The 25,730-nt window shown below is 43.8% G+C and overlaps 1 protein-coding gene across 1 annotated transcript in view; it reads left to right on the top strand.

Annotated features, from left to right (window-relative positions):
• Positions 1-330: 330 nt before the first annotated feature.
• DPYSL2 (dihydropyrimidinase like 2) overlaps positions 331-25,730 on the top strand; it is a 143,168-nt gene continuing 117,768 nt past the window's right edge. Inside the window, exon 1 of the mRNA XM_035269955.3 lies at positions 331-814. Within this exon, the coding sequence (XP_035125846.1) occupies positions 461-814 (354 nt within the window). The 5' untranslated portion in view covers positions 331-460. The remainder of the gene's footprint in view (positions 815-25,730) is intronic.

Raw genomic sequence — 25,730 nt, 5'->3', positions numbered from 1 at the left:
TTCACTTCCGGAGCTCTGGGCTAGGGGCGGTGCCGCCCTCCCCTCTCTCTCTCTCCTTCCCTCCCCTCCTGCCCTCCCCTGCGCGCCGCTCCCCTCCCTGGCGCCGCGCCCCGCCTGCGCCCCGCCCGCGCCTCCCTCCTCCCCGCGCTGCCGGGAACTGGCAGCCTCTCCGTTCCCGCAGCCGCAGCGGCCGCCCTCCCAGATCCAACTTTGCCGCTCGCCCGAGCTCGCGCGGTGGCCGCGGGGGGCGTGGGCAGGGAGGGGAGAAGCGGGGTCAGGGGGAGGGACCGGGAGGGTGGGTCGCCGGCTCGCCAGCCCTCCTTCCTTTCTGTGCACCTTGCGGTGGGCAGCGAGCGGCAGCCGCTGCAGCAGCTAGGGGGCTTGTGCACACCGCGAGGGAGACTTAGGGACTGGCAGACGGACGGACGGACGGCGAGGACCCTCTCCGAGCCCCCGAGCCATGGCCGAGAAAAAGCAGTCTGGGAAGGCGGCAGAGGACGAAGAGGTCCCTGCCTTTTTTAAAAACCTGGGCTCAGGCAGCCCCAAGCCCCGGCAGAAATTCTGTGGCATGTTCTGCCCGGTGGAAGGGTCCTCGGAGAACAAGACCATCGACTTCGACTCGCTGTCGGTGGGCCGGGGCTCGGGGCAGGTGGTAGCTCAGCAGCGGGACGTCGCCCACTTGGGCCCGGACCCACAGCCGCCGTACTCGCGGCAGGGCCGGCGCGCCGGCGGGGAGCCATCTGTTGAATCGGGCCGGAAGGTGGAGATCCGGAGGGCCTCGGGCAAGGAAGCCCTGCAGAACATCTACGACCAGGTCGGTGTGGGGGTGGGGGGTGGAGACGCAGGACGGGGCGCGGGGATTGCCCCTCCCTCGCCCCTGAGCCCGGCGCGCCCGCCTTCATGCCCCGCCCTGGACCTCGCCTCCCGCATCTGCACGCGCACCCTCCGCCCCTTCTCCGCGCAGGGCGCGGCGAGGCTCGGGCTGGGCGGTGGGCGGCTGTGCGCCCACAAAGGCTGCCCGCGTCTCCTTGAGCTTGGGAGGTGGGGGGTGGGCAGAGGGGATGGGCCGATCCCGGGCTGGGGCGGGCGGTGGTCGCCTGGGAAGGGTTGGCTGCGGTTCCATTCTTCTGAAACCCTCCCGGGCGGCTTCCTATTGCAGCTGCGGCTGGGTGCCCCACCCTTTTTTGAGGCGGCTCGGAGCGTGGGGGGGAGGCTTTGCGTGAAGGCCCGCGGCTCCTGGGTGGTCGGGAGGGGCGAGGGTTCCGACGGCGGCTCTCTGCAGCCTCAGCCGTCGCCTCCTGAGCTCGAGTCCCGAGCTCCGAGGCCAGGACCATGGTCAGCGCCCCCCGGACCGCCCTTGACTCCTGCTGGCAGCCAGAGAAGAGCCAGGGAGGCCCTGGAGTCGCCCGCGGAAACCGAGACGCTCCTAAATAGCCTATGTGGGGAACAAAGTTCCAATAAGTGTCTCAGCCAGGGCTTCCCACAGCGCTCCCCAAGCCGCTATGTGGGAGGCGCTTTAGGAACTGGGGAACTGAGTAGGCTATGTTCAAAGGGTCAAAAAGACAAGGAAAAGGGGGAAAAACCCTCGCATTCGAAATAGACTATCGAAGAAGACTAGACCCCTCTTCTTGTGTTAATGAGGAAAACAAAGGCCAATTTGGTCAGCCTTGATTTTAGAAAGTGTTTGTCAGCCTCTGACAAATATGAACAGTGAGCATTTTTAGCGCAGTAATCGTCTCACACCACAGTTCTTCCTTTATCTGAGTGATCCTTACACTAGGGTAATCCTTTTCCACAGCCTTAGTTTCTTAACTGATAATTTACAGTGCAAAATGTTTTAACACCTTTTCTGTTTCCCTCCCATGCTCACTGGTGAAGACGAGAAGTCAATGAATGAATGATTATTTATTGAATACCTATTGTGTGCCTTGCCTCGTAGGGCAGGGGAAAGGTTAGTTATACAAAGTGCAAGAGGTTTCTTCGTCTCAGAGGGCTTCCAGAATAGTTGGGAGTGGTCTATACATATTCACCGAGGGATTCCACAAGCATTTACATTTGTGTACTCGGTGACAGAATTTGAGGGAACAATTCAGAGTCGGGCATGATGTGACTGTCTGCTGATGTGACATAGAATTTTGCAGCTTTTGACGTTTGTAGGATCAAGTCTAGGAAAAATAGTCATCCGTAAAAGGTGACACAAGTTTTTATATCCACCCCCAGCCCTACTCTCTAATGTATTCATATAAGGGAGTATTTCAAATCCAAAAAACTTGCTTTGTTCCAAGTGATCAGACAATTGAAGTAAAAGTTTCTAATAATGTAACTTATCCTGAAAGCTGAGTGTGTGTGAAACACTTCCCTATGTGAATACATTGGATGAGGGCCAAAATCATACAGCATCATGGTTCAGTGAGTAGCCTCATGCATGACAAGTTATGCTGGTGATTCTATCTCCTAGAGGAAGCAGAGAAACAATTGGAGAATAAAGAAGAGATCATGTAAAAAATGGCAGATTGGCCAGGCGCGGTGGCTCACGCGTGTAATCCTTGCACTTTGGGAGGCTGAGGCTGGTGGATCACCTGAGGTCCGGAGTTCAAGACCAGCCTGACCAACATGGAGAAACACTGTTTCTACTAAAAATACAAAGTTAACCAGGCATGGTGGTGCATGCCTGTAATCCCAGCTACTCAGGAGGCTGAGGCAGGAGAATTGCTTGAACCTGGGAGACAGGTTGCAGTGAGCCAAGATTGCACCATTGCACTTCAGCCTGGGCGACAAGAACGAAACTCTGTCTCAAAAAAAAAAAAAGGCAGATCAGGGGATAGGGTTTGAAAGTGGCCACCCCTATCATGACAGAAGTGAATTAGAACTCAGGTTCGAAAGCTATAGTTCCACTGTGTTGAATAACACTTCTTTTTTCTTGGCCATTTAGAAACTTAGATGTTTGAAATTCTAAATTGTAAATCTAAGGCACAGAGAGGGGGAGATTTGAAGAGAAAAATACTCAAACAAACTTCAAGGCAGTTTTAGACTGCAATCCACATTGGCTTCAGTTGCCCAGTTATTTGTAATAGAGGGCGATTCTAGCTTAGTCTTTCTGCAGCCCCTTCCCCTGAATTTTCATGTTTAATCTTGCCTTATCGTATAAGGCCTATTCAATGAGATGTTGTCATTCATGACTAAGATCATTTACTTGGATCAGTACTTGCAATGTTTCAATATTTCATGTCTATACAAAAGGGCAAAGACTGTGGGTGAACATGTGTTGCTATCATATAACAATAATGATTTCTGAAAAGCACAATTGGCCTACCAATTTGACTGAGTTGATTCGTTATTACTTAGTTTTCACTGAGTGTGCCAGGTGAGTGCTAGCATCTCTGTGTATTCTGATTGGAAGCCCTGGCACAAAGATAGGTGGGGGAGATGGAGAGTGGGTGGATCCTGGGATCCTGACCCATGCCATCCCTCCTCTCTTGCAGCTGTATTTATGTGTTGTTAATGTATAGTCAGACCTGGCTTTGCTCATCTGTTGCACTAAGAGGCCTGCTGTTCCCTACAAGGCTTTGGAAAGGGAGAGAACAGGCTTCCTTAACCCACCTGCCACATGGGTCATGGAAGATGAGAGATGTTGGACATGAGGATTTGCAGGAACTAAATGAAATTATGTTTAGAGTGTGAGCCAGACAGCACCAGAAAGCAATGGGTGTGGCTTGAGTTGGCATGTCAGATTTTGGCGGAGTAAAAGAGCGGAGTACAGTGACTGTGAATGAGGAAAGCGTCTATCTTGTTACACCCTTTCCCTATAAGTCCACTTTGGGCTGCAGTGAGGTTACATTGATTACCACTGTGAAAGACTCTGAGCCGCTTGGAAGAGAGAGAAGAAAAGCATCTCTCTTGGCCCAATCCTCCCTTGTCAGTACCCAGGGGTTCCTCAGCCTCTTCCCTTCCTCCTAGGAACTTCCTCCATTCTACCCCAGACACAGTGTAGCCAGAACCAGTGGCTCCACCAGGGATGCTGGACCATAAGAATACTTTCCAAAGAGGCTTCAAGGCCCTTCTCCCAGCAGCAAACAACCTATGCAGGCTGGAGTGACAGGGAGTGATTTTCCTCTTCTCCAGGGCAGGTGCCACTGAGTGAACTGCGGAGTGCTGCTGAGTTTGGCAACCTCACTAAGTCTGTGAAGTGCTTTCTGGGGCTCCCTTCCATCTGGGGTCCCTGTGTTGAGTCTCTCTGGCACTGGGAGCCCCCCTCTAACTGTTCGACATCATTCCCACTCCATCCCAATAGGATGCCCCTTCTAGATCTTTTTTTTTTCCAAAGGACAACAGGTTCTAAAATCACTCTTTGCCCTCCCTTCTCCCATTCAGAATTCTTAACTTGCATTTATCTAAGTTAAAGAGAAATTCCGAGGATTAAAGCCATGTGCTTCTTAGGCGAATGACTGATGCCTGAGTTGTCCCCAGAGATACATGTTTGATAATAGACTGGGCTGTTAAACAAAATGAATGTGTAGTTAGTGGGGTGTGTGGTGGAGATTTGGCTGGAAGCCTGGAATAAAGGCAAAACCTTGACACTTTACAGGTCATGTTGATTCAAAACAGGAGATACGAGCATTTGTGTGCTCAGGATTCAAAAAACCCTAAGACCCACCTGGCTTGAAAGGGAGGAAAGTGGGGTGGGGGGTACCTGGAGAGGGGAAGGAAATGATGAAAATCCATAATTATTGTTTGCTCTTGATTTCCCAACTGGTTATTGAACTAATCATATAATTAGTTGTTAAAAATAATTTTTACATAACATAAAATTTGCCACCTTAACCATTTTTAAGTGTACAGTTCAGTGGTAAATATATTCACATTGTTGTGCAACTGATCTTCAGAATGTTTCATCCCCCCAAGCTGAAGCTGTGTACCCATTAAACACCAACTTCTCATTGCACCTCTTCCCAGCCCCTGGCAACCACCATTCTCTTTTCTGTCTCTGCCAACTTGACTACTCTACATTCCTCACATGAGTGGAACGACACCGTGTGTGTTCTTTGTGACTGGCTTATTTCACTTAGCATAATACCCTTAAGGTTAATCTATGTTATAACATGTGACCAAATTCCTTCTTTTTTTATGGCTGAATCGTATTTCTTTTCTTTCTTTCTTTCTTTCTTTCTTTCTTTCTTTCTTTCTTTCTTTCTTTCTTCTTTCTTTCTTTTTTTTGAGACAGTCTGCTCTGTCATCAGGCTGGAGTGCAGTGGCACGATCTCGGCTCACTGCAGCCTTCACCTCCCGAGTCCAAATGATTCCCCTGCCTTAGCACCCCAAGTAGCTGGGACTCAGGTGCACGTCACCATGCCTGGCAATTTTTTTTTTTTTTTCAGTAGAGACGGGGTTTCACCATGTTGCCTAGGATGGTCTCGATCTCCTGACCTTGTGGTCCGCCTGCCTCGGCCTCCCAAAATGCTGGGATCACAGGCGTGAGCCACCGTGCCCAGCCTGCATTTCTATAATTAGTTAAATTGTAACGAGTCTTTAATGATTTAAAAAGTTGCTGTTCATTAATTGGCCTGCAATAATGAATTGTGGGAGGAAGTAAGGAGGATTAGATTTTGGATGAAATCGCCTTCCGCAGGTCTGGGGCCTACAATCTAACTGGAAGAAAACTCCTACCAGCTAACCAGCATCTACCATCTTTCCCCTTGGAGCTCAAGGATGGAGAAGAGAATTGCTGGCATAGAACAGCAGTGACAACTTCTGGCCATGACCTTTGCATAGTTGCATATGCAGCTTTGCGTGGTTCACAAACTCATGGTTCTGTACCATGGAAATCAGGGCAGAGCTGAGGAGTTTTTACAGCCTAGTAAACACAGGCACATATTACAGGGTTCTTTGGTGCACGAGTCCCTCTCTACTTTCTTGAACAAGAAGGGGAAGTCAGAATTGATTGTGGATTCAAACGGATACCATCATTCAATGTCAGAGCTTGCAAGAGACCTAATGATTGTTTAATTACCTCATTCTAGAAGTGAAGAAAGTGATGTTCTGAAAACTGCTTCATTCCTTGGAGCCTGGTTGATCATCCCAAGACTGGAATAGAGGTCTCTTGTTTTCAGTCCCACTGCAGTCCTCTACCAGTAAAGCAGTGTTATTTATATAGCTTTATATAACTCTAAAATGTGCCTTTAAATTCTAGATTCTACATTTTAGAATGTTTAGAGTATATTATTATATTAATAGAAGCTTACCCCAATGCTGGCTGATACAGGCATTATTTGCTTTCTGTAAATAAGGAAACAGATTTAATGATATTTACTTACCTAATTCCTAAGGTCTTGATATTTAGTAAGTGTGTAAACTAGGATTTGAACTAAGATTTCCTAATCTTGTGCCATATTTCTTCCAATAGTCAATTTTGTGGCTCACTGGCTCATTTATACTGCCAGAGATATCTAGTAAACGTAAAGGTACAATTTCATTTTGCAGGCAAAATATTTTACATCCCATTAAACTGTATTTTTTTTTTTTTTTTTTTTTTTTTTTTAGTTGGAGTCTTGCTCTGTTGCCCAGGCTGGAGTGTAGTTGCACAATCTTGGTTCAATGCAACCTCTGCCTCCCGAGTTTAAGCAGTTCTCCTGCCTCAGCCTCCCGAGTAACTGGGGTTACAGGTGCCGGCCACCATGCCCAGATAATTTTTGTATTTTTAGTAGAGACAGGATTTTACCATCTTGGCCAGGCTGATCTTGAACTCCTGACCTCATGATCCACCTGCCTCGGCCTCCCAAAGTGCTGGGATTACAGGCATAAGCCATCATGCCTGGCCCAAATTTCTTATTTTCTATGGGCTGAGTCATGTGATAAATGCTCTGTATGCACTATTTTATTAATTCTAAGATGACTCTATTAAGTAGTTGTTATTCTTATTTTGTAAATGAAAGATATAAAGGTAAAAGTAATTTGTACAGTGATATGGTTTGGCTGTGTCTCCATCCAGATCTCATCTTGACTTGTATTCCCATAATTCCCACATGTTGTGGGAAGACCCAGTGAGAGGTAATCGAATCACAGCTGCAGTTTCCCCCAGACTGTTCTCATTGTAGTGAATACGACTCACGAGGTCTGTGGTTTTTAAAGGGGTTTCTCCTCTTGCTTCGTTCTCATTCTCTCTCTTGCCTGCTGCCGTCTGAGATGAGCCTTTCACCGTCTGCCATGTGTGAGGCCTTCCCAGCCACGTGGAACTGTGAGTCCATTAAACCTCTTTTTCTTAATAAATTACCCAGTCTCAGGTATGTCTTTATTAGCAGGGTGAGAACAGACTAATACATAAAGCAACTAATGAAAAGCCAGCGGCAGGGTTTGAACCCAGGATATGTGACTAACTAGAGAGCTTTTTAATCACTCTGATAATATACTGATTTGCTTTTGATATTAATTATTTTTTTCTCATTTTATCTTCAAAGAATGTATTGTTGCAAAAAACTTCTGAATGCTTGGGTTTTTTTTTTTTTTGCACTGTATCTTTGGAGCCGTTTATAAAATGGACTGTTGATTTGTCTTTATGAATGTGCCCTAAACTGCTGACATTCTGTCCATCGTTTTTTAAAACACAAGAAATGTCTTCAAATATCCCTGGGACACAAGCCAACTGTGACAGTATGAATGACATGCTTTTCTAAGATTAGAAATTAGAGAAATGTGATGACAGTGTAATTTTTATACTTGATGTAAATTATTGTCTTAGTCAGCTGTGATAACAAATTACCATGACCAGGTGGCTTAAACAAGCAACATTTATTTCTCATGGTTCTGAAGGTTGGGAAGTCCAAGATCAGTATGCTGGCAGATTTGGTGTCTGATGAGGACCCACTTTCTGGCTTCCAGATTGCCCTCTTCTCCTTGTGTTCTTACATGGTGGAAGGGGCCAAGCGAGCTTTCTGGGGTCTCTTTCATAAGGTCACTAGTCCTGTTTATGAGGGCTCCACCCTCACGGGCTATGCACCTCCCAAAGGCCCTATCTGCTAATACTGTTCCATTAGGAGTTAGGATTTCAATATAGGAGTTTTGGAGAGGGGAATGCAAACACAAAGTCTGTAACAATCTCAAACTACAAGCAAATGAAACTAATGAGAGTCGCAATGAACACATAGGCAGGTGGGGCTGATGGACACTTGATTTAGTTGGTTGCAGCTGGTGGTAACCTAGTACCATAGGTACTGCACACAAATACTGTCTTGTGGCTTGTGTTTGTTTTTGAACATAGACAGATAACGTGCATGGGCTCTTTGATTCTGAGGCTCTGCATTCATGGGCTATGCAGAAAGCAGTGAGTGAAGCCAGCTGGTAGTCCTGCCTCTGCCATCGAGTAGCCATGTGACCTGCCCAGTCGTCTGACCTCAGTGGTCATCAGGCTGTCCTGGGAATGTTTAACGCTCCTTCTATCCACTTACACTAAAGACTCTGAAAGAAAACTATGCTGCTCATGGCTGTTTTTTTTTTTTTTTTTTTCTTAATAATCAAGGCAAAATTCACATAACATAAAATTCTCGTTTTGGCTTTTTTGACGTGCACAATTTAATGGCTTTTACGACATTCACAATGTTGTGTAGCCATTGCCACTGTTTGATTCCAGAACATTTTCATCACCCCTCCGAAAGAAATCTTGTACCATTAAGCAGTCACTTTCCTTTTTCCACTCCCTGCAGCCCCTAGCAATCACTAATCTGCTTTCTGCTTTTTGTTCTCTGGATTTGCCTCTTCCGGACATTTCATAGACACAGAACCATACAGTATGTAGCCTTTTGTGTCTGGCTTTTTTCACTTAGTATGACGTTTTTTCAAGGTTCATCTTAAACATATGTTTTCAAGGCTAGGCACGGTGGCTCATGCCTTTAATCCCAGCACTTTGGAAAGCCAGAGTAGGTATATCGCTTGAGGTCAGGGGTTCAAGATTAGCCTGGCCAACATGGTGAAACCCCATCTCTATCAAAAATATAAAAATTAGCCAGGCACAAGCATGTAATCCCAGCTACTCAGAAGGCTGAGGCATGAGGATCATGGGAGGCAGAGGTTGAACCTGGGAGGCAGAGGTTGCAGTGAGCTGAGATCGTGCCACTGCACTCCAGCTGGGTGACAGAGTGAGACTCCATCTCAAAACAAGCAAATAAACAAACCAGTGTTTTCAGTTTTCTTGTGTTCTGCCAAGGAGTAGAATTGCTGGTCATATAATAACTCTGTCTAGCTCTTTGAGGAACGTCCACAGTCTTTTCTACAACAGTTGTACCATTTTACATTCCCACCAGCAACATTCAAAGGTTCCAACCTCTGCACACCCTCGCCAATATTTGTTATTTTCCTTATTTTGATTATAACTGTCAAATGAGCGGGAGTTGGTATCTCATTGTGGCTTTAATTTGAATTCCCTAATAACCAATAATGTTGAGCATCTTTTCTTGTTCTTTATTGGCCATTTGTATGTCGTCTTTGGAGAAATGTCTGTTCAAATCTTTGTCCATTTTTTTAGCTGGGTTATTTGTCATATTGTTAAATTATATGAATTCTTTATGTATTCAAATACTAGGCCCTTATGAGATAGATGGTTTGCAGATATTTTCTCCCATTCTGTGGATTATCCTTTCAGTTGCTTGATGGTATACAAACATTTTAAATTTTGATGAAATTCAGTTTATTTTTTTTCTTTTGTTGCTTATGCTTTTGGTGTTATATTATCCCTGGCTGTTCTCAAAACTTCTGGATCATCTGAAATCTAGCAAAGGAGTTCCAGTACCTGATTTCCTAGAATCATATTCATGTAACTAAATCCTTGGGGAGCTTTAAAATTCATTTAGAATAGCATTTGCAGTAGCTCAGTATTATTGAGTGTTTGTACATTGAATAAGCCTGATTCTTCTATCTGAAGATCTTGTTCATATGTAAAAAACTCCTCCTTTGTATGAATATATATATACACACACACACACACACACAGACATATGGGCATATATATATATATTTTAAATAAAATTTAAAATTTGCTTTCTAATTCAGTGATTTGGGAGTGGCAGGGATGGTGTTGAGGAAGGCAGCAACCAAGCTGAATTTTAAACTAATAAATTTGGGAAAATAAATGAGTTCAGTTAAAAAAGTTATATTGCAATAACATACACATAACAAACTTTACAATTTTAAATGTACAGCTCAGTCATGTTAAGTATATTCACACCCTTGTGCAACCGATCATCAGATTTATTTTCATTTCACAAAACTGAAACTTTGTACCTATGAAACGGCAAGTCTTCATTCCCCTCTCCTCCCAGCCCCTGGCAATCACCTTTCTACTTTCTGTCTCTGTGAATTTGACTTACTTTAGGAGCCTCGGGTAATGGAATCAAAGAGTATGTGGCCTTTTTTCACTAGTTTATTTCACTTAGCATAATATTCTCAAAGTTTGTTCATGCTGTAGTATGTGTCAGAATTTCCTTACTTTTTTTTTTCTTTTTTTCCTTAAGAGACAGTGTTTTGCTCTGTTACCCAGGCTGGAGTACAGTGTAGCCATCAGAGCTCACTGTAACCTCAAACTCCTAGGCTTAAGTGATCCTCCTATCTCAGCCTCCCAGAGCACCGGGATTACAGGCATGAGACATTGCCCCGACCCAGAATTTCCTTCCTTTTTAAGGCTGAATTAAAAAAAAAAAAAAAAAAACACGACTGAAGATATTCCATTGTATGTATAGACCACATTTTGTTTATCCGTTCATTCATTCATCAGTGGACAGTTGGGTGTCCATCTTTTGGCTATGGTGACTAATGTTGCTATGAACACGGCTATGCAAATATCTCTTTGAGACCTTGCTTTCAGTTCTTTTGAGTGTGTACTCAGAAGTAGAGTTGCCAGATAATCTGATAACTTTTAATTTTTTTTTTTTTTTTTGAGATGGAGTTTCGCTCTTGTTACCCAGGCTGGAATGCAGTGGTGTGATCTCAGCTCACCGCAACCTCTGCCTCCTGGGTTCAGGCAATTCTCCTGCCTCAGCCTCCCGAGTCGCTGGGACTACAGGTGCGCACCACCATGCCCAGCTAATTTTTGTATTTTTAGTAGAGATGGGGTTTCACCATGTTGACCAGGATGGTCTTGATCTCTTGACCTCGTGATCCACCCGCCTCGGCCTCCCAAAGTGCTGGGATTACAGGCGTGAGCCACCACGCCTGGCCAACTCTTAATTTCGAAAGGAAACTGCTGTACAGCTTTCCACAGTGGTTACACCATTTTACATTCCCAACAACAGTTCCCAAGGCTTCCAGTGTCTCCACATCCTCGCCTACACTTGCTACTTTTTGGTAGGTTTCTTGTTTGTTTTGATGGGCATCATCCTACTGGCTGTGAGGTGGTGTCTCACTGTGGTTTTGCTGAACGTCTTTTCACAAAGGATTATGTTCTTTCCTGAACAAACATTCTGATTTCAATTTTTATTTTGTTCTTCTTTAAAAAAATAATAACAAAGTACCATGTTTATTGTAGATGACAGTAATAAACAAATGTTTAAAAAGAAAGAAATCATCCGTAATCTTACTATGTAAAAATAACCATGGATAATGTTTTGTTGCATTATATTTTCCAGTCTTTATACTCCCATTAAAAATGAATGAGGGTCAGGCACGGTGGCTCATGCCTGTAATCCCAGCACTTTGGGAGGCCGAGGTGGGCAGATAACCTGAGGTCAAGAGTTTGAGACCTGCCTGGCCAACATGGCAAAACCTGGTCTCTACTAAACATACAAAAATGAGCCGAGTGTGTATGGTGGCATGCAGCCGTAGTCCCAGTTACTCGGAGGCTGAGGCAGGAGAATCACTTGAACCTGGGAGGCAGAGATTGCAGTGAGCTGAGATCATACTGCACTCCAGTGTGGGGAACAGAGTGAGACTCTGTCTCAAAAAAAAAAAGAATGATAGTTTTTCAACATTCCTGTCATCACTGGATGTTATAGTTCTCGGAGCTATTTCCCAGGTTTATAGGTGCAAATAGTATCCTGTTGTTTGATGGTTTTCCTATCTGTGTTCATATTTCAGACTGATTTGTAAAAATTACATGTATTCATTTTAATGTCATCTGCTACATATTTTTTCTTATTTTTCTCTAACTTTTAAATGGCTTTGATCTCTGGCCATGCAACTTAAAATTTACAAGTTAAGTTGATCCATGTATTCTGACATATTTTTTGCCGTTATATTCATTCTGACTTTAAGATTATGTAATTATCTAGCTGTGGTTTCTCCTAAAATCTGTTTGATTTTCATGAGTTTTTAAAATAGTTTTTTGGGTTTTTTTGGAGACAGGTTTTTACTCCATCACCCAGGCTGGAGCACAGTGGCATCATCATAAGCTCCCTGCAGCCTTGACCTCCTAAGCTCAAGCGACCCTCCCACCTCAGCCTCCTGAGTAGCTGGGACTACAGGCACATGCCACCATGGCTGGCTAACTTAAATGTTTTTGTAGAGATGGGGTCTCACTATGTTGTCCAGGCTGGTCTTGAACTCCTGGGCTCAAGAGATCCTCTTGCCTTGGTATCCCAAAGTACTGGGATAACAGGCATTAGTCACTGTGCTCAGCCTGAATTTCATTTTTATTTACATTTTGATCTGGTAATTAAGTTTTGTCTTTAACTTGAAGTAACATATAAGTTAATTTTTCAAGTAGATGGTTTTTCCAATGGCATTTATTGAATAATTGATGTTTTTTCTACATATTTTTAATATGCTGAACCTCTTACACATACCAGTATCAGCTTTTTTAGCTCTTTATGTGGTTTCATTGCTCCAGTTTACTAAGTCCATGGTGGTCAATACTGCTTTAGTTACTGTAGCTCTTTAATATCTTTACTTTTCATTTTCCCGTCTTTCAAACGTGCTTTCCATTACAGATATTTTCAGTTACAGAAACCTGATATGATTTTTAACCAAAATTATATTAAATTTATATATTGACTTATTATAAGACACATTTATTTTTAAAATATCAAGTCTTTTATTAAAGTTTATTATGTCTTACCAGATATTTTGTATGTCTTATTCAGATATTTTGTTTTACTTCTGTGACATTTCTTGTTAGATTTATTTCTAGATGTTTTGTTACTATAGGGAACGGGAAATTTCCCTGTTACGTTTTGTACTTTTATGTTCTGGGAGACTCTGGGGTTTGATATTAATTAGCAATAATTGGCCATGCAATTGAACTCACTCTTGGTTTTAATAAATCTCCATTGATTCTTTTTGGACAGTTTTATTATCTGTGACTAAGAATAGTCTTGTGGGTTTTTTGCCGATGGCTTTATTCATTATTTCTCTTCATTGTCTGAATTCATTGACTGCAACTTCTGGAACCATGGTGGTAATATTAGGGTTCCCTGTTTGATTTCTGACTAATGAAAATCTGAATAATGAAATTCGCCTGTTTGTCAGTGTTTGAAAGTGATGCTCTTTATCATGTTAAAGAATTATCTTTTAATTGCTACTTGAGCATATCATCAGTGTCCTTCAGTGAGTGACCACCAGTGACACACCTGTATTCGAACCCGTTGGGTTTATGGCGTGCTGCAGTAGGGAGAGAACACATCAAGAGAAATCCACGGGGTGCCTCTGTCCGAGGGTGTGAGAGGGGTTTGGGCTTTGGCTGGGTGATTTTGGAGGCCCGAGGTGCCCTTTGGGTTGGGTGATGTCAGAAAGTGGGGACAATCCTATGGCTGGGCATTTCAGTGCGTCTTCTGCAGAGCAGGGCGGATGAGACTGAGGCGAATGCTGTGGTTCACAAAGAAGCAGTGATCCCTTCTATTAGTTAGGATGGGGGAGTTTGGCATTTTGTGGCTTGAACCAATGTTTGTATTTTATTAGATATGACTGCGGGGTGGGCTAGTTTTGCCTTGATCCTTCCTGGACGAGAGTGGCCTGGCTGCTGCTGACGGTTCCTGAAATCGCTTGTGTTCAGCGGGAGAATGCCCAGCTCTTGCTGGGAGTGGCAGATCGGCTCTTGGCAACCTTTTTCTTTCTCAATATCCTGTTAAAATCAGGGATTGATGTGTTAATTTATATTCTCTGGTGTTTTATTTTTGTTTTAGTGATATCTTCCCACCCTCCACTGAAGATGCTCGTTTCCTGAAAGTTTTTTTTTTAGGATGATCTCTCCTATCCCTGTTTTCAGCAGAAAAGTGTGTCTTTGGCCTTACTCTGATGACATATATTTTTCATTTCAAGGACCAGGTCCTTGTCCAATTCTTATTTTCTGGTGCAAAGGTTTCAGGTTTGCACTTTTACAGGCATATATCAAAAATAAATTGAGGGGGGGTTGCCGACATTTTATATTGCCAAATAAGGACATTAAAAAATTATCACAATATTATAAAATGAAACACATTTTAGCACTGAAATTATAAAAGGAAATTAATCCTAGAATTTAAGAAAATGTATAAATTAGGCTTTATAAAAAATTAAATGTGACCGGGTGTGGTGGCTCACGCCTTTAATCCCAGCACTTTGGAATGCTGAGGTCAAAGTGACAGATGTCTTCTGGGTGACAGAGCGAGACTCTGTCTCAAAAAATAAAATTAAATTAAAAAAAATAAATTCATAGTTCTTATTTGTCTCTCTCTCCCTCTCTCTCTCTTTTTTTTTTTTTTTGAGATGGAATCTTGCTCTGTCACCCAGGCTGGAGTGCAGTGGTGTGATCTGGGCTCACTGCAACCTCTGCTTCTCGGAGTCAAGTAGTTCTTGTGCCTCAGCCTCCTGAATTGGAGGCGCATGACACAGGACCCAGCTAATTTTTGTATTTTTAGGAGAGAAGAGGTTTAACCATATTGACCAGGCTTATGCCGAACTGGACTCACATGATGCACCTGCCTTGACCTCCCAAAGTGCTGAGATTACAGGCATAAGCCTCCACTCCAGCTGTCTCATTTTGACCCAGATTGGTGAACACTGCCTCAGGCAACCTGGCATCAGGTGCTAGAGCAGCGCTGGTGAGGTGGCACCTCTCTCTCCTTGTCTGCCCCTCATCCCCCTTCCTGCACACCTTCTTTCTTTCCAGGAGTTGTGACTTGGGTTGAATAGAAAGACAGGCCCCTGGCAGACCTGTATAGGCAATTGTTTCAAAATGCACCTGGGATCAGGTATGGTGAGACACTTAGATATGTAAATGACTGTCATAAAGAAAGCAATGGGGGGACGAGAGTAGTGGCTCACACCTGTAATCCCAGCATTTTGGAGATCGAGATCATCTGGCTAACACAGTGAAACCCCATCTCTACTAAAAATACAAAAAATTAGCTGGGTGTGGTGGTGCATGCCTGTAGTCCCAGCTACTCAGGAGTCTGAGGCAGGAGAATCGCTTGAACCCGGGAGGCAGAGGTTGCAGTAACCAAGATGGCGCCACTGCACTCCAGCCTGGGCGACAGAGCGAGATTCTATCTCAAAAAAAAGAAAGAAAAAGAATAGAAAAAAGAAATGTTACTCACGGCTCCCTGGAAACAGGAGGCACTGAACCCAATGCAGGGCCACTCTGGGAAGCACTACGTTGGCCAGGAGGCAGAGGGAGCCAGGGAAATAGATGGCCAATAGCCTTTACTGTGGCTTCTGGGAAGGAATAGGAGAGGCAGGGTAAACAGGTTTAGGATGGCTAGTTTGGGTAACTTTGATGGGCCCTGGGGCTAGCAGCTTTCCCTAGATGTCTGGTTCCTGACCCTGGGATGTTTAGGGTAGGTGGATATTGGCCCTGAGTTTAAGAGCTTCCTAATGCAGGAGGGTGGAGTGTGAGCTCTGGATTAGTTGGTTTGCATATGAAAGACATGCCCCCAGGAGAGTCATTTTACCATTCCAGGAATTGGTTAGCCTGGGGGGTGCAATTTCTCCAGGGTCAGCAAGGCCCCAGATGTTAAAGCATCAGAAACACAGAAAAGAAATTAGACCTAAGATCATTACTAGATCTCGGCCTTAGGTTGTCTGTTGGTCTAAGTTTTACAGAACTATTGGGCGTATTCCTATGACCTTCATTAACATTTTAGTTGAAATGTTGTATCTGGAGCTGCTAGCCAAATTACTTTTCCATTTCTGTTTTATATATATATATATGTGTGTGTGTGTGTGTGTGTGTGTGTGTGTGTGTGTGTATTTTTTAGGGTCTCTCTCTGTCTCCCAGGTTGCAGTGCAGTGTTGTGATCATAGCTCACTGTTGCCTTGAACTCCTGGGCTCACACGATTTTCTTGAGTAACTGGGACTACAGGTGTATGCCACCACAGCCAGCTCGTTGTTTAATTTTTTGTAGAGATGGGGTCTCATTTTGTTGCTCAGGCTGGTCTTCAACTCCAGGGGTCACCGAATCCTCCTGCCTCAGCCTACCAAAGTGCTGGGATTATAGGTATGAGCCACCATGCCCCCTATAATGTTATTATTATTATTATTTTTTAAGATGGGGTTTCACCATGATGGCCAGGCTGGTCTTGAACTCCTGACCTCAGGTGATCCACCCACCTCGGCCTCCCAAAGTGCTAGGATTACGGGTGTGAGCCACCGTGCCCGGCCTTTTTATTTTTTTATTAAATTTTATTTTTAAAAACTTGATGCATGTTCAGAGTAATAGTCACGTCACTAAAACCCATGGAGTCCAAACTGTCCATTCAACTGCTCTATTTTTTTTTTTTTTTTTGAGTTGGAGTTTCACTTTGGTTGGCCAGGCTGCAGTGCAATGACACGATCTTGGCTCACTGTAACCTCTGCCTCCCGAGCTCAAGCAATTCTCCTGCCTCAGCCTCCCAAGTAGCTAATTTTAGTATTTTTTAGACAAGACAGGGTTTATACCCAGCTAATTTTAGTATTTTTTAGACAAGACAGGGTTTCTCCATGTTGCCCAGGCTGGTCTTAAACTTCTAACCTTAGGTGATCTGCCTGCCTCGGCTTCCCAAAGTGCTGTGATTATAGGCATGAGCCACTGTGCCCAGCCATGGATTTTTAAATTTTAACTTTAATTTTTTTTTAAAACAAATGAATTAAATTTTGTACAGGGCATATGATTATGCCAAAGCTTGGAGTGAAGATGGCTAGAAAAGACTTAACTGGGGCTAACCACAGTGGCTCAAGCTTATAATCCCAGCACTTTGGGAGGCCAATGGGGGTGCACTAGAGCCCAGGAGTTTGAGACCAGCCTGGGCAACATAGTGAGACTCCTTTTCTAGAAAGCAGAACCAAGGGCCAGGCATGGTGGCTCATATCTGTAATCCCAGCACTTTGGGAGGCCAGGGTGGGCAGATCACCTGATGTCAGGAGTTCGAGACTAGCCTGGCTAACATGGTGAAACCCCATTTCTACTAAAATACAAAAAATTAGTGTGGTGTGGTGGTGGACACCTGTAATTCCAGCTACTCAGGAGGCTGAAGCTGGAGAATTGTTTGAACCTGGAAGGCAGAGGTTGCAGTGAGCTGAGATCACGCCATTGTACTACAGCTTGGGTAACAAGAGTGAAATTCCATCTCAAAAAAGGAAAGAATTAACTGAGAAGAAAAAAAAATAGCAACTATCATCTACAACTCTGTTCACTAAATCTCCTCCAATTTCAGTGACAGAATTAGCAAAGCAGGATTTCCAAGTAAGATCAGCTTTGTCTTCTGCCCATGTGTCATCCTGTAGCACTGAGCCCTTTCATCACTGTGCTTGTCACTGGCTTCACCATAGCACACCAGCAAATGCAAATCTTTGCCATGTTAGTTCTCGTAATAACCTTCAGTGGATCCGTGGCATTTTGGTCACTTCTTACTTGGACGTGGACTTTGAAATTGTCGTGGAGCATTCAGCAATTAAGCCTGCACGAAATTATCCAGGCTTAGACCATAGAGAGAAATGTGGAAACATTCTACAACTTCTGTTTCCAATAGGACTCTGGACTGTTTTTAGGACCCATTAAAAAATTGAACATGATCGCCAGTCATTTCCTTGTCCTTCCTTCTGGTCGTTTAGTTAGGTAAGAAGATATGCTTCTGTGAGGAAGCTGTTCCAATGTTGTGTTTTAAACTTGATTCTTGAGGTTTCCTGGAATGTCACTGGAGAATCTGGTGTGCAAAAGATTTGGATGAGTTTCACCAGTTATAGTGTGCCTTTTTTGGTATACCAGATGGTGGCTTTAGCAAACCACCTATTTCTCTTAGATCTGCTTCCTCATTTGCAAAGTGGGTATCATGACCAGTTCCTTCTTATACGCTGGGTCTTGACAGGGAGATCTTCTACTGAATGACTTCCCAGTTAGGCGTAGTGGCTTAGGCCTGTAGTCCCAGCTACACAGGAGGCTGAGTTGGGAGGACAGTTTGAGCCCAGGTGTTTGAGGCTGCAGTGATCCCTGATTATGCCACTGCACTCCAGCCTGGGTGACAGAGCAAGACCTCAGGGGGAAAAAAACTGATGAGAGAGCTCAGCCATTATGACCTAAACACGTCCCCAAAGCCCCCACCTCTTAACACTATTGCATTGGGGATTGGGTTGTCAACACATGAATTTTGGGGGACACATTCAGGCCATAGCAAGGAAAATAAAATAAGGAAACAACAGAGGAAATTGAGGAGGCAGGCAGTGGAGGTCTGAAGAGAACACAGGGGCGTTAATCCCTGTGAAAGGGCAGCTTGGGGGCTCATGGAAGTTCTCACAGGCCCAGCAGTAACACTCCTGGGCATGCAGAGATCACCTCTCAACCTCTGCCACCAGCTGGAAGTGAGCTCAGAAGAGATTTTGGGGCTGTAGATAGAGACTGGGTGCCATTGGCAAGGAGGTGGTGTCTGAAGCCGTGAGGCAGATGAGATCACTCAGGGACAATGTGTAGGGTGGTAGAAAGAGCGCAGATGTTGGAGCCATCTAGAGCTGGGATGAATCATTTATTCTGGGCCTTGGATGTAACTGATCTGGGCTCCAGTGCTACCTAAGAAAAATAGAAAGAACCCTTGTTCCATGGTACTGTTCAGACTGGCCCAGAGGATTGGTGAAAGTACAGGGCCTGGTATTAGCAGGTGCTTAATAAAGGATGGTTTTATGTTAATTAATATTTAAAAGTCAAGCTAGGGAGGGGAGACAAGGATATTTCAATAGGTACAGAATGGTCAGCAGTATTAAAGGCAGAGAAATAATGAAGTAGGATGAAACCTGACAGGACATGATTAGTCAGGCTTAGGTGCTGGTCTTGGTGGGAGCAGGCTCGATGGCAGGTGAGTGGCAGCTGTCATGTGCTGTGAGGTCAGAAGAGTGGTGGGGTGCCTGGGGGAACTCATCTTGGCATCCTTTGGGAAGACGTGGTTTGCCAGGGATATGGACACAGGCACACTTGTGCCTTTTGAAGTTCTTTTGCTTCTGGTAACATGTGGAAGTCATGATCATGTTTGATCTCTCTCTACATACTGTATAGAGAGGAAGGCCCCAGAAAGGAGTGCAGGACTGATAGAGATAGGAGGCAGGTGTGGTTCCCTGAGAAAGGAGGCATTGGCTTCAAGTACAGAAGAGGACACAGTTGCTGGAGATGATCAGGACTTCCTTGTGGCAGAGAACTTCTGTGAACCCAGGGATGAGGTTAGAGTTGGATTGGAGGGACTATGTCTGGTGGACTTAATTTTTAGGCAAAAGAAGAGGGGGAAGAGTTTCTTCCAAGGGTGAGCGATACCAGGGTCAACTTCAGGAGAGGGATTAGCTTTGTTCTGGTGCAAGTATTTACTATTGAAACATTTTTCACATACCGTAAAATTGGCCCCTTTAAACTGTGTAATTCAGTGGCTTTCAGGATTTTCACAGGATATGCACCCATCATCACTGTCTACTTTAAGACATTTGCATCATCTCCGAAACAAACCCAGTAAACAGTCGCTCTCCGTTTCCTCCACCCCCCAGCCCCTGACAACCACTAATCTGCTTTCTGTCTGTATGGATTTGCCTATCTTCACATTTTATATACATGGAAGCAAATACTATGTGGTCTCCCGTGACGGGCTTCTTTCCCTCGGCACAACGTTTCCCAGGTTCACTGGTGTTGTAATATGTAACAGTTCTTTGTTCCTTTTCGAGGTGAATGAGATTCCATTGTTTGGATATGATACCTGTTTTTTTAACTCATTCATCAGTTGACAGATAGTTGTGTTGTTTCCACTTTCTAGCTATTATGAATACTGCTGTGAATATTCCTGGTAGAGGCTATATGGACGTATGTTTTCATTTCTCTTAGTTATGTGCCAAGGAGTAAAACTGCTGCGTTATTTGGTAACTCTATTTAACTTTTTGAAGAACTGCCAAACTGTTTCCCCAAGTGGCTGTGCTAATTTACATTCCCACAGCAGCATATGAGGGTTAGTATGTGAGGGTTAGTGTGTGAGGGTTAGTATATGAGGGTTAGTGTGTGAGGGTTAGTATATGAGGGTTAGTATATGAGGGTTAGTATATGAGGGTAAGTATATGAGGGTTAGTATATGAGGGTTAGTATATGAGGGTTAGTATATGAGGGTTAGTGCATGAGGGTTAGTGCGTGAGGGTTAGTATGTGAGGGTTAGTATATGAGGGTTAGTGCGTGAGGGTTAGTGTGTGAAGGTTAGTGTGTGAGGGTTAGTATATGAGGGTTAGTATATGAGGGTTAGTGTGTGAGGGTTAGTATATGAGGGTTAGTGCGTGAGGGTTAGTGCGTGAGGGTTAGTATATGAGGGTTAGTGCATGAGGGTTAGTGTGTGAGGGTTAGTGTGTGAGGGTTAGTGTGTGAGGGTTAGTGTGTGAGGGTTAGTGTGTGAAGGTTAGTATATGAGGGTTAGTATATGAGGGTTAGTATGTGAGGGTTAGTGTGTGAAGGTTAGTGTGTGAAGGTTAGTATATGAGGGTTAGTATATGAGGGTTAGTATGTGAGGGTTAGTGTGTGAGGGTTAGTGTGTGAGGGTTAGTATATGAGGGTTAGTGTGTGAGGGTTAGTATATGAGGGTTAGTATATGAGGGTTAGTGCGTGAGGGTTAGTATATGAGGGTTAGTGCATGAGGTTTAGTATATGAGGGTTAGTGCGTGAGGGTTAGTATATGAGGGTTAGTGTGTGAGGGTTAGTGTGTGAGGGTTAGTATATGAGGGTTAGTGTGTGAGGCTTCCAACATCACCACATCTTCGTCAACGCTTGTTATTGTCTGTCTTTTTGAGTCCAGCCATCGTACTGGGTGTGACTCAGTATCGCTTGTGGCTTTGGTATGTATTTTCCTGATGACTGATGTCATGGAGCATCTTTTCATGTGCTTGCGTCATTTGTATCTCTTCTTTGGAGAAATGTCTAATCAAATTCTTTGCCCATTTTTAAATTGAAATATTTGCCATTTTTTTCGTTGAGCTGTAAGAGTTCTACATATATTCTGGATACTACATCCTTATTTTATATATATATATATATATATAAAAGAAATTGTATATTATTTACATATATAAGTAATTATATATATAATTTTATGTATTTTTAAATATATAATAATTTCATATATACTAATACTATATAAAATTATAATAATATATAATATGTAACTATAATAAATAAATGTATATAAATATACATATATTTGAAAAGTTTTTCTCCTGCTCTGTGGATTGTGTTTTGCCTATCCTGATAGTGTCCTTGATGGACGAATGTTTGTAATTTTGACAAAGTGTAATTTATCTATCTTTTCTTTTGTTGCTTGTACTTTCGGTGTCATATCTAAGAGCTTATTTCCTAATCCAAGGTCACAAAACCTTACCCCTGTGTTTTCTCCTGGATGCCTCATAGCTTTTGCTTTTACATGTAGATTTTGGATTTATTTTGAGTTAATTTTTCTATGTGGTATGAGGTAGAGGTCCAACTTCATTATTCTGCCTCTGGATGTCCAGTTGCCCCACTTCCATTTATTGATTAGCAAAAGTATTTTAGGGGACAGCAGGAAACTAGAGACAAAACATTGCCACGCAGCACTGGAGAGTGCTGAAAAGGCTGCACTGGAGTGAAGTCAATGACCACAGCTGTCGAATGTTCTCAGGTTCAGAGGTTGAGAGGATTCCTGGAGATCCCAGATAGAGAGGGGATGCTGGGAGAACAGGCGTGCAGGAAGAGAGGTGCTGCTGAGGTGACAGGGACTCATGGCGGAACCCAGTGACAGCCTAGTGACAAGAGGGTCTTAATAAATCAGGTCTGGTCAGAAAGAGTATCTGTGTGGGAGGAGAGGAATGAAGAGTTTAGGAAGTGGGAAGAAGCTGGAAAGTCCACGTGCTTTGAAGGTCCAAGGAATGAAATGGTAGTGGGCTGTTAAGGATATTGAAGATCTTAGGTACAGAGGAGTTCAATGGGCTAACAACAAGAAGACTGGTTATTGGAGTTATTAGTGACAACTAGTGAGTGAATCCTCGTAGATACCAGACAACATGCTAAGCCATTTGTATGGACTATTTCATTCAATTCTTTTTTGTTTTTTGAGATAGAGACTTGCTCTGTCATCAAGGCTGGAGTGCAGTGGTGTGATCTCAGCTCCTTGCAGCCTCTATCTTCTGGGCTCCAGTGATCCTCCCTCCTCGGCCTCCCAAATAGCTGGGACTACAGGGGCATGCCACCACACTTGGCTACATTTTGTAGAAATGTTGTCTAGGCTGGTCTTGAACTCCTGGGCTCAAGTGATCTGCCCACCATAGCCTTTCAAAATGCTGGGATTATAAACATCAGCCACCACACCTGGCCCCTCATTTACTCCTTTAAAAAATTTTTTTTTGAGATGGAGTCTTGCTCTGTCGCCCAGGCTGGAGTGCAATGGCACGATCTTGGTTCTCTGCAACCTCTGCCTCCCGGGTTCAAGTGATTCTCCTGCTTCACCTCCTGAGTAGCTGGGATTACAGGTGCGTGCCACCACTCCCAGCTAATTTTGTATTGTTAGTAGAGACAGGGTTTCACCATGTTGGTCAGGCTGGTCTTGAACTCCTGATATCGTGATCCATCTGCCTCGACCTCCCAAAGTGCTGGGATTACAGGCATGAGCCACCACACCTGGCCCCTCATTTACTTCTTACAAGGATTTCCAAGATAAAAGTATGAGTTCTGCAGCCAGTTACTACTGCTAACAGCTGTGTGGCCTTGGTAAGCTTCCTTTTTTTTGGTAGCGTTGCCACTTTTATTGAATGAAAATATAAGACACACTGTATTTTTTATTTTTATTTATAATTGAGACAGGGTCTCACTCTTACCCAGGCTGGAGTGCAGTGGCTCAATCATAGCTCACTGCGGCCTTGAACTCCTGGGCTCAAGTTATCCTCCTGCCTTAACCTCCAGAGTAGCTAGGACTACAGGCATGCACCACCATGTCAGGCTAATTTTTATTATTAAGTTTGGTTGAGATGGGGTGTCTGTGTTGTCCAAGCTGGTCTTTAACTCCTGACCTCAAGCAATCTTACCACCTCAGCCTCCCAAAGCACTGAGATCATAGGCATGAGCCACCACACCCGTCCCAAATCTTGTATTTTATCTGGCTACAGCATTTCTATGGCTGTTTCTCAACACTTATATTAGGATTAGAACAGGGTCTACATTATTATGTGTCTTAGTGCAAGCTGCTGTAACAGATCAGTGTAGATTGGGTGGCTTAAACAAGAAATACATATTTCTCACAGTTCTGGAGGATGGCATTCTGAGATCAGGGTGCCAGCATGGTTGGGTTCTGTTGAAGGCCTGCTTCCACATTGCAGACTTGAGACTTCTTTTCTCCTCACATGGCAGAAGGAGTGTGAATTGGCTTTTTGTTTTTTTCTGATAAGGGCACTAACTGCAGTGTGAGGGCTCCACCCTCATGACCTGATCACCTCCCAAAGGCCCTGCCTCCAGATACCATCACAACAGGGATTAGATTTGGCCATGTAAATTTTAGGGGGACATGGACATCCAATCGATAACATGAGGAGTGTTTAGGGGATTTAAATATGTCATACATATACAGTTTTGGAGCATGGGCTGGCAATAAGAAAAACCCAACTAGAGATTTTCCATAGAGGTCATACGCTGGTGTTGCCTGAACTTTTTCTGCTCTAGTTTGAAACCTGAATTCACTTCACAGAACGTAACTACAGAGAATGCAGTGGAAAACAATAAACAGAAAAGCATGCTATGTTTGGGTCCATTTATACAAAACGAAATGCTGAGATGTATATTGTTTTTCTTTCCGTGTGGGGAGCATGCGCATCAGTATTGTGAACTGGGAGGGAAACTGCTTATTTACTTAGATGAGCTGGTCAAGATGATTTTGTTAATTTTCCGACCTGCTTTGAAATGAATATGCCAGGACGTAGTGTAATATATTCTGTGGCAACAACAGGAACTTTATGTGAACACATAGTGCTGTTATCCTTGTAAAGTATTGTTACAAGGCAATATAACTTCCTTCCCATCTAAATTATAAGCTCTCTATGGTGTGTGTGTGTGTGTGTGTGTGTGTGTGTGTGTGTGTGTGTGTTTGAGATGGAGTCTTACTCTGTTGCCCAGGCTGGAGTGCAGTGGTGTGATCATGGCTCACTGCAGCCCCAAGCTCCCAGACTCAGGTGATCCTCCAGTCTCAGCCTCCTAAATGACTGGGACTACAGGTGCATGCCACCATGCCCAGCTAATTTTTATATCTTTTTCCTTTTTTCTTTAGAGATGAGGTCTTGCTAAGTTGCCCAGGCTGATCTTGAAATCTTGGGCTAAAATAATCCTCCTGCCTCAACCTCCCAAAGTGCTGGGATTACAGGTGTGAGCCAGTGCACCCAACCTTAATTTGTGTATTTTTGGTAGAGATGAAGTTTCACCATATTGCCCAGGCTTGTCTTGAAATTTTGGGCTCAAACAATCCTCCTACTTCAGCCTCCCAAAGTGCTATGTTTACAGGCAGGAGCCACCATGTGTGGCTGGTAATGTTTTTAAGAAGTAAATTATAAGCTGGGCATGGTGACTCATGCCTATAATCCCAGCACTTTAGGTGACTGAGGTGGGTGGATCACCTGAGATCAGGAGTTCAAGACCTGGCCAAAATGGCCAAACCCCATCTCTACTAACAATACAAAAATTAGCCAGGTGTGGTGGCACACACCTGTAATCCCAGCCACTCGGGAGGCTGAGAAAGGAGAATCGCTTGAACCCAGGAGGTGGAGGTTGCAGTGAGCTGAGATCGCATGGTTGCACTCTAGCCTGGGTGACAGAGCGAGACTCCATCTCAAAAAAATAAAAAAGGTAAATTATTAGGTGGGCGTGACATGAATAGGGAATAAATTTGGGTTTGAATAAAGGGGACTCGGTAAATAAGTCTTAAGCATGACAGAGACAAAAGAGAGACAGTTGCAAATTATAGAGAAATAATGAAGGGCAAGATTCTGACTTGCAGCTGATGGGAAGGGCAGTGAGAAAATGGGTAGGAAGATGCAAATGAGCTACATCTTGACTCGGCCACCAAAAGGACTCTCTTTGGGAATAAGTGAGAAAATGTCTACTGAATGTGATACTTCCTTCCCAACCGACAAGTGTATACATGAAGGTTATGGTAAATAATAAGGATTTTTTTTAGTAGAAAGTCTTAAAATTGATTTTCTGATGAGTGGCTTAGATAGATTTGTTTATGGCTAAATTAATGTCAAAGGGCTACAGGAAGTCAGGTAATTTCTATAGAGGTGGTTTGGTAATAGTCTCATTACTACTGCTTAAATATTTGGAGAATTAAATCAAAGTCAAATGTTCTGGAGA

The sequence above is a fragment of the Callithrix jacchus genome, chromosome 13 (genome assembly GCF_049354715.1).
Source record: "Callithrix jacchus isolate 240 chromosome 13, calJac240_pri, whole genome shotgun sequence".
Taxonomy (NCBI): domain Eukaryota; kingdom Metazoa; phylum Chordata; class Mammalia; order Primates; family Cebidae; genus Callithrix; species Callithrix jacchus.
Note: the sequence above shows the minus strand (reverse complement) of the source record. Positions and strands in the feature narration are given on the sequence as shown.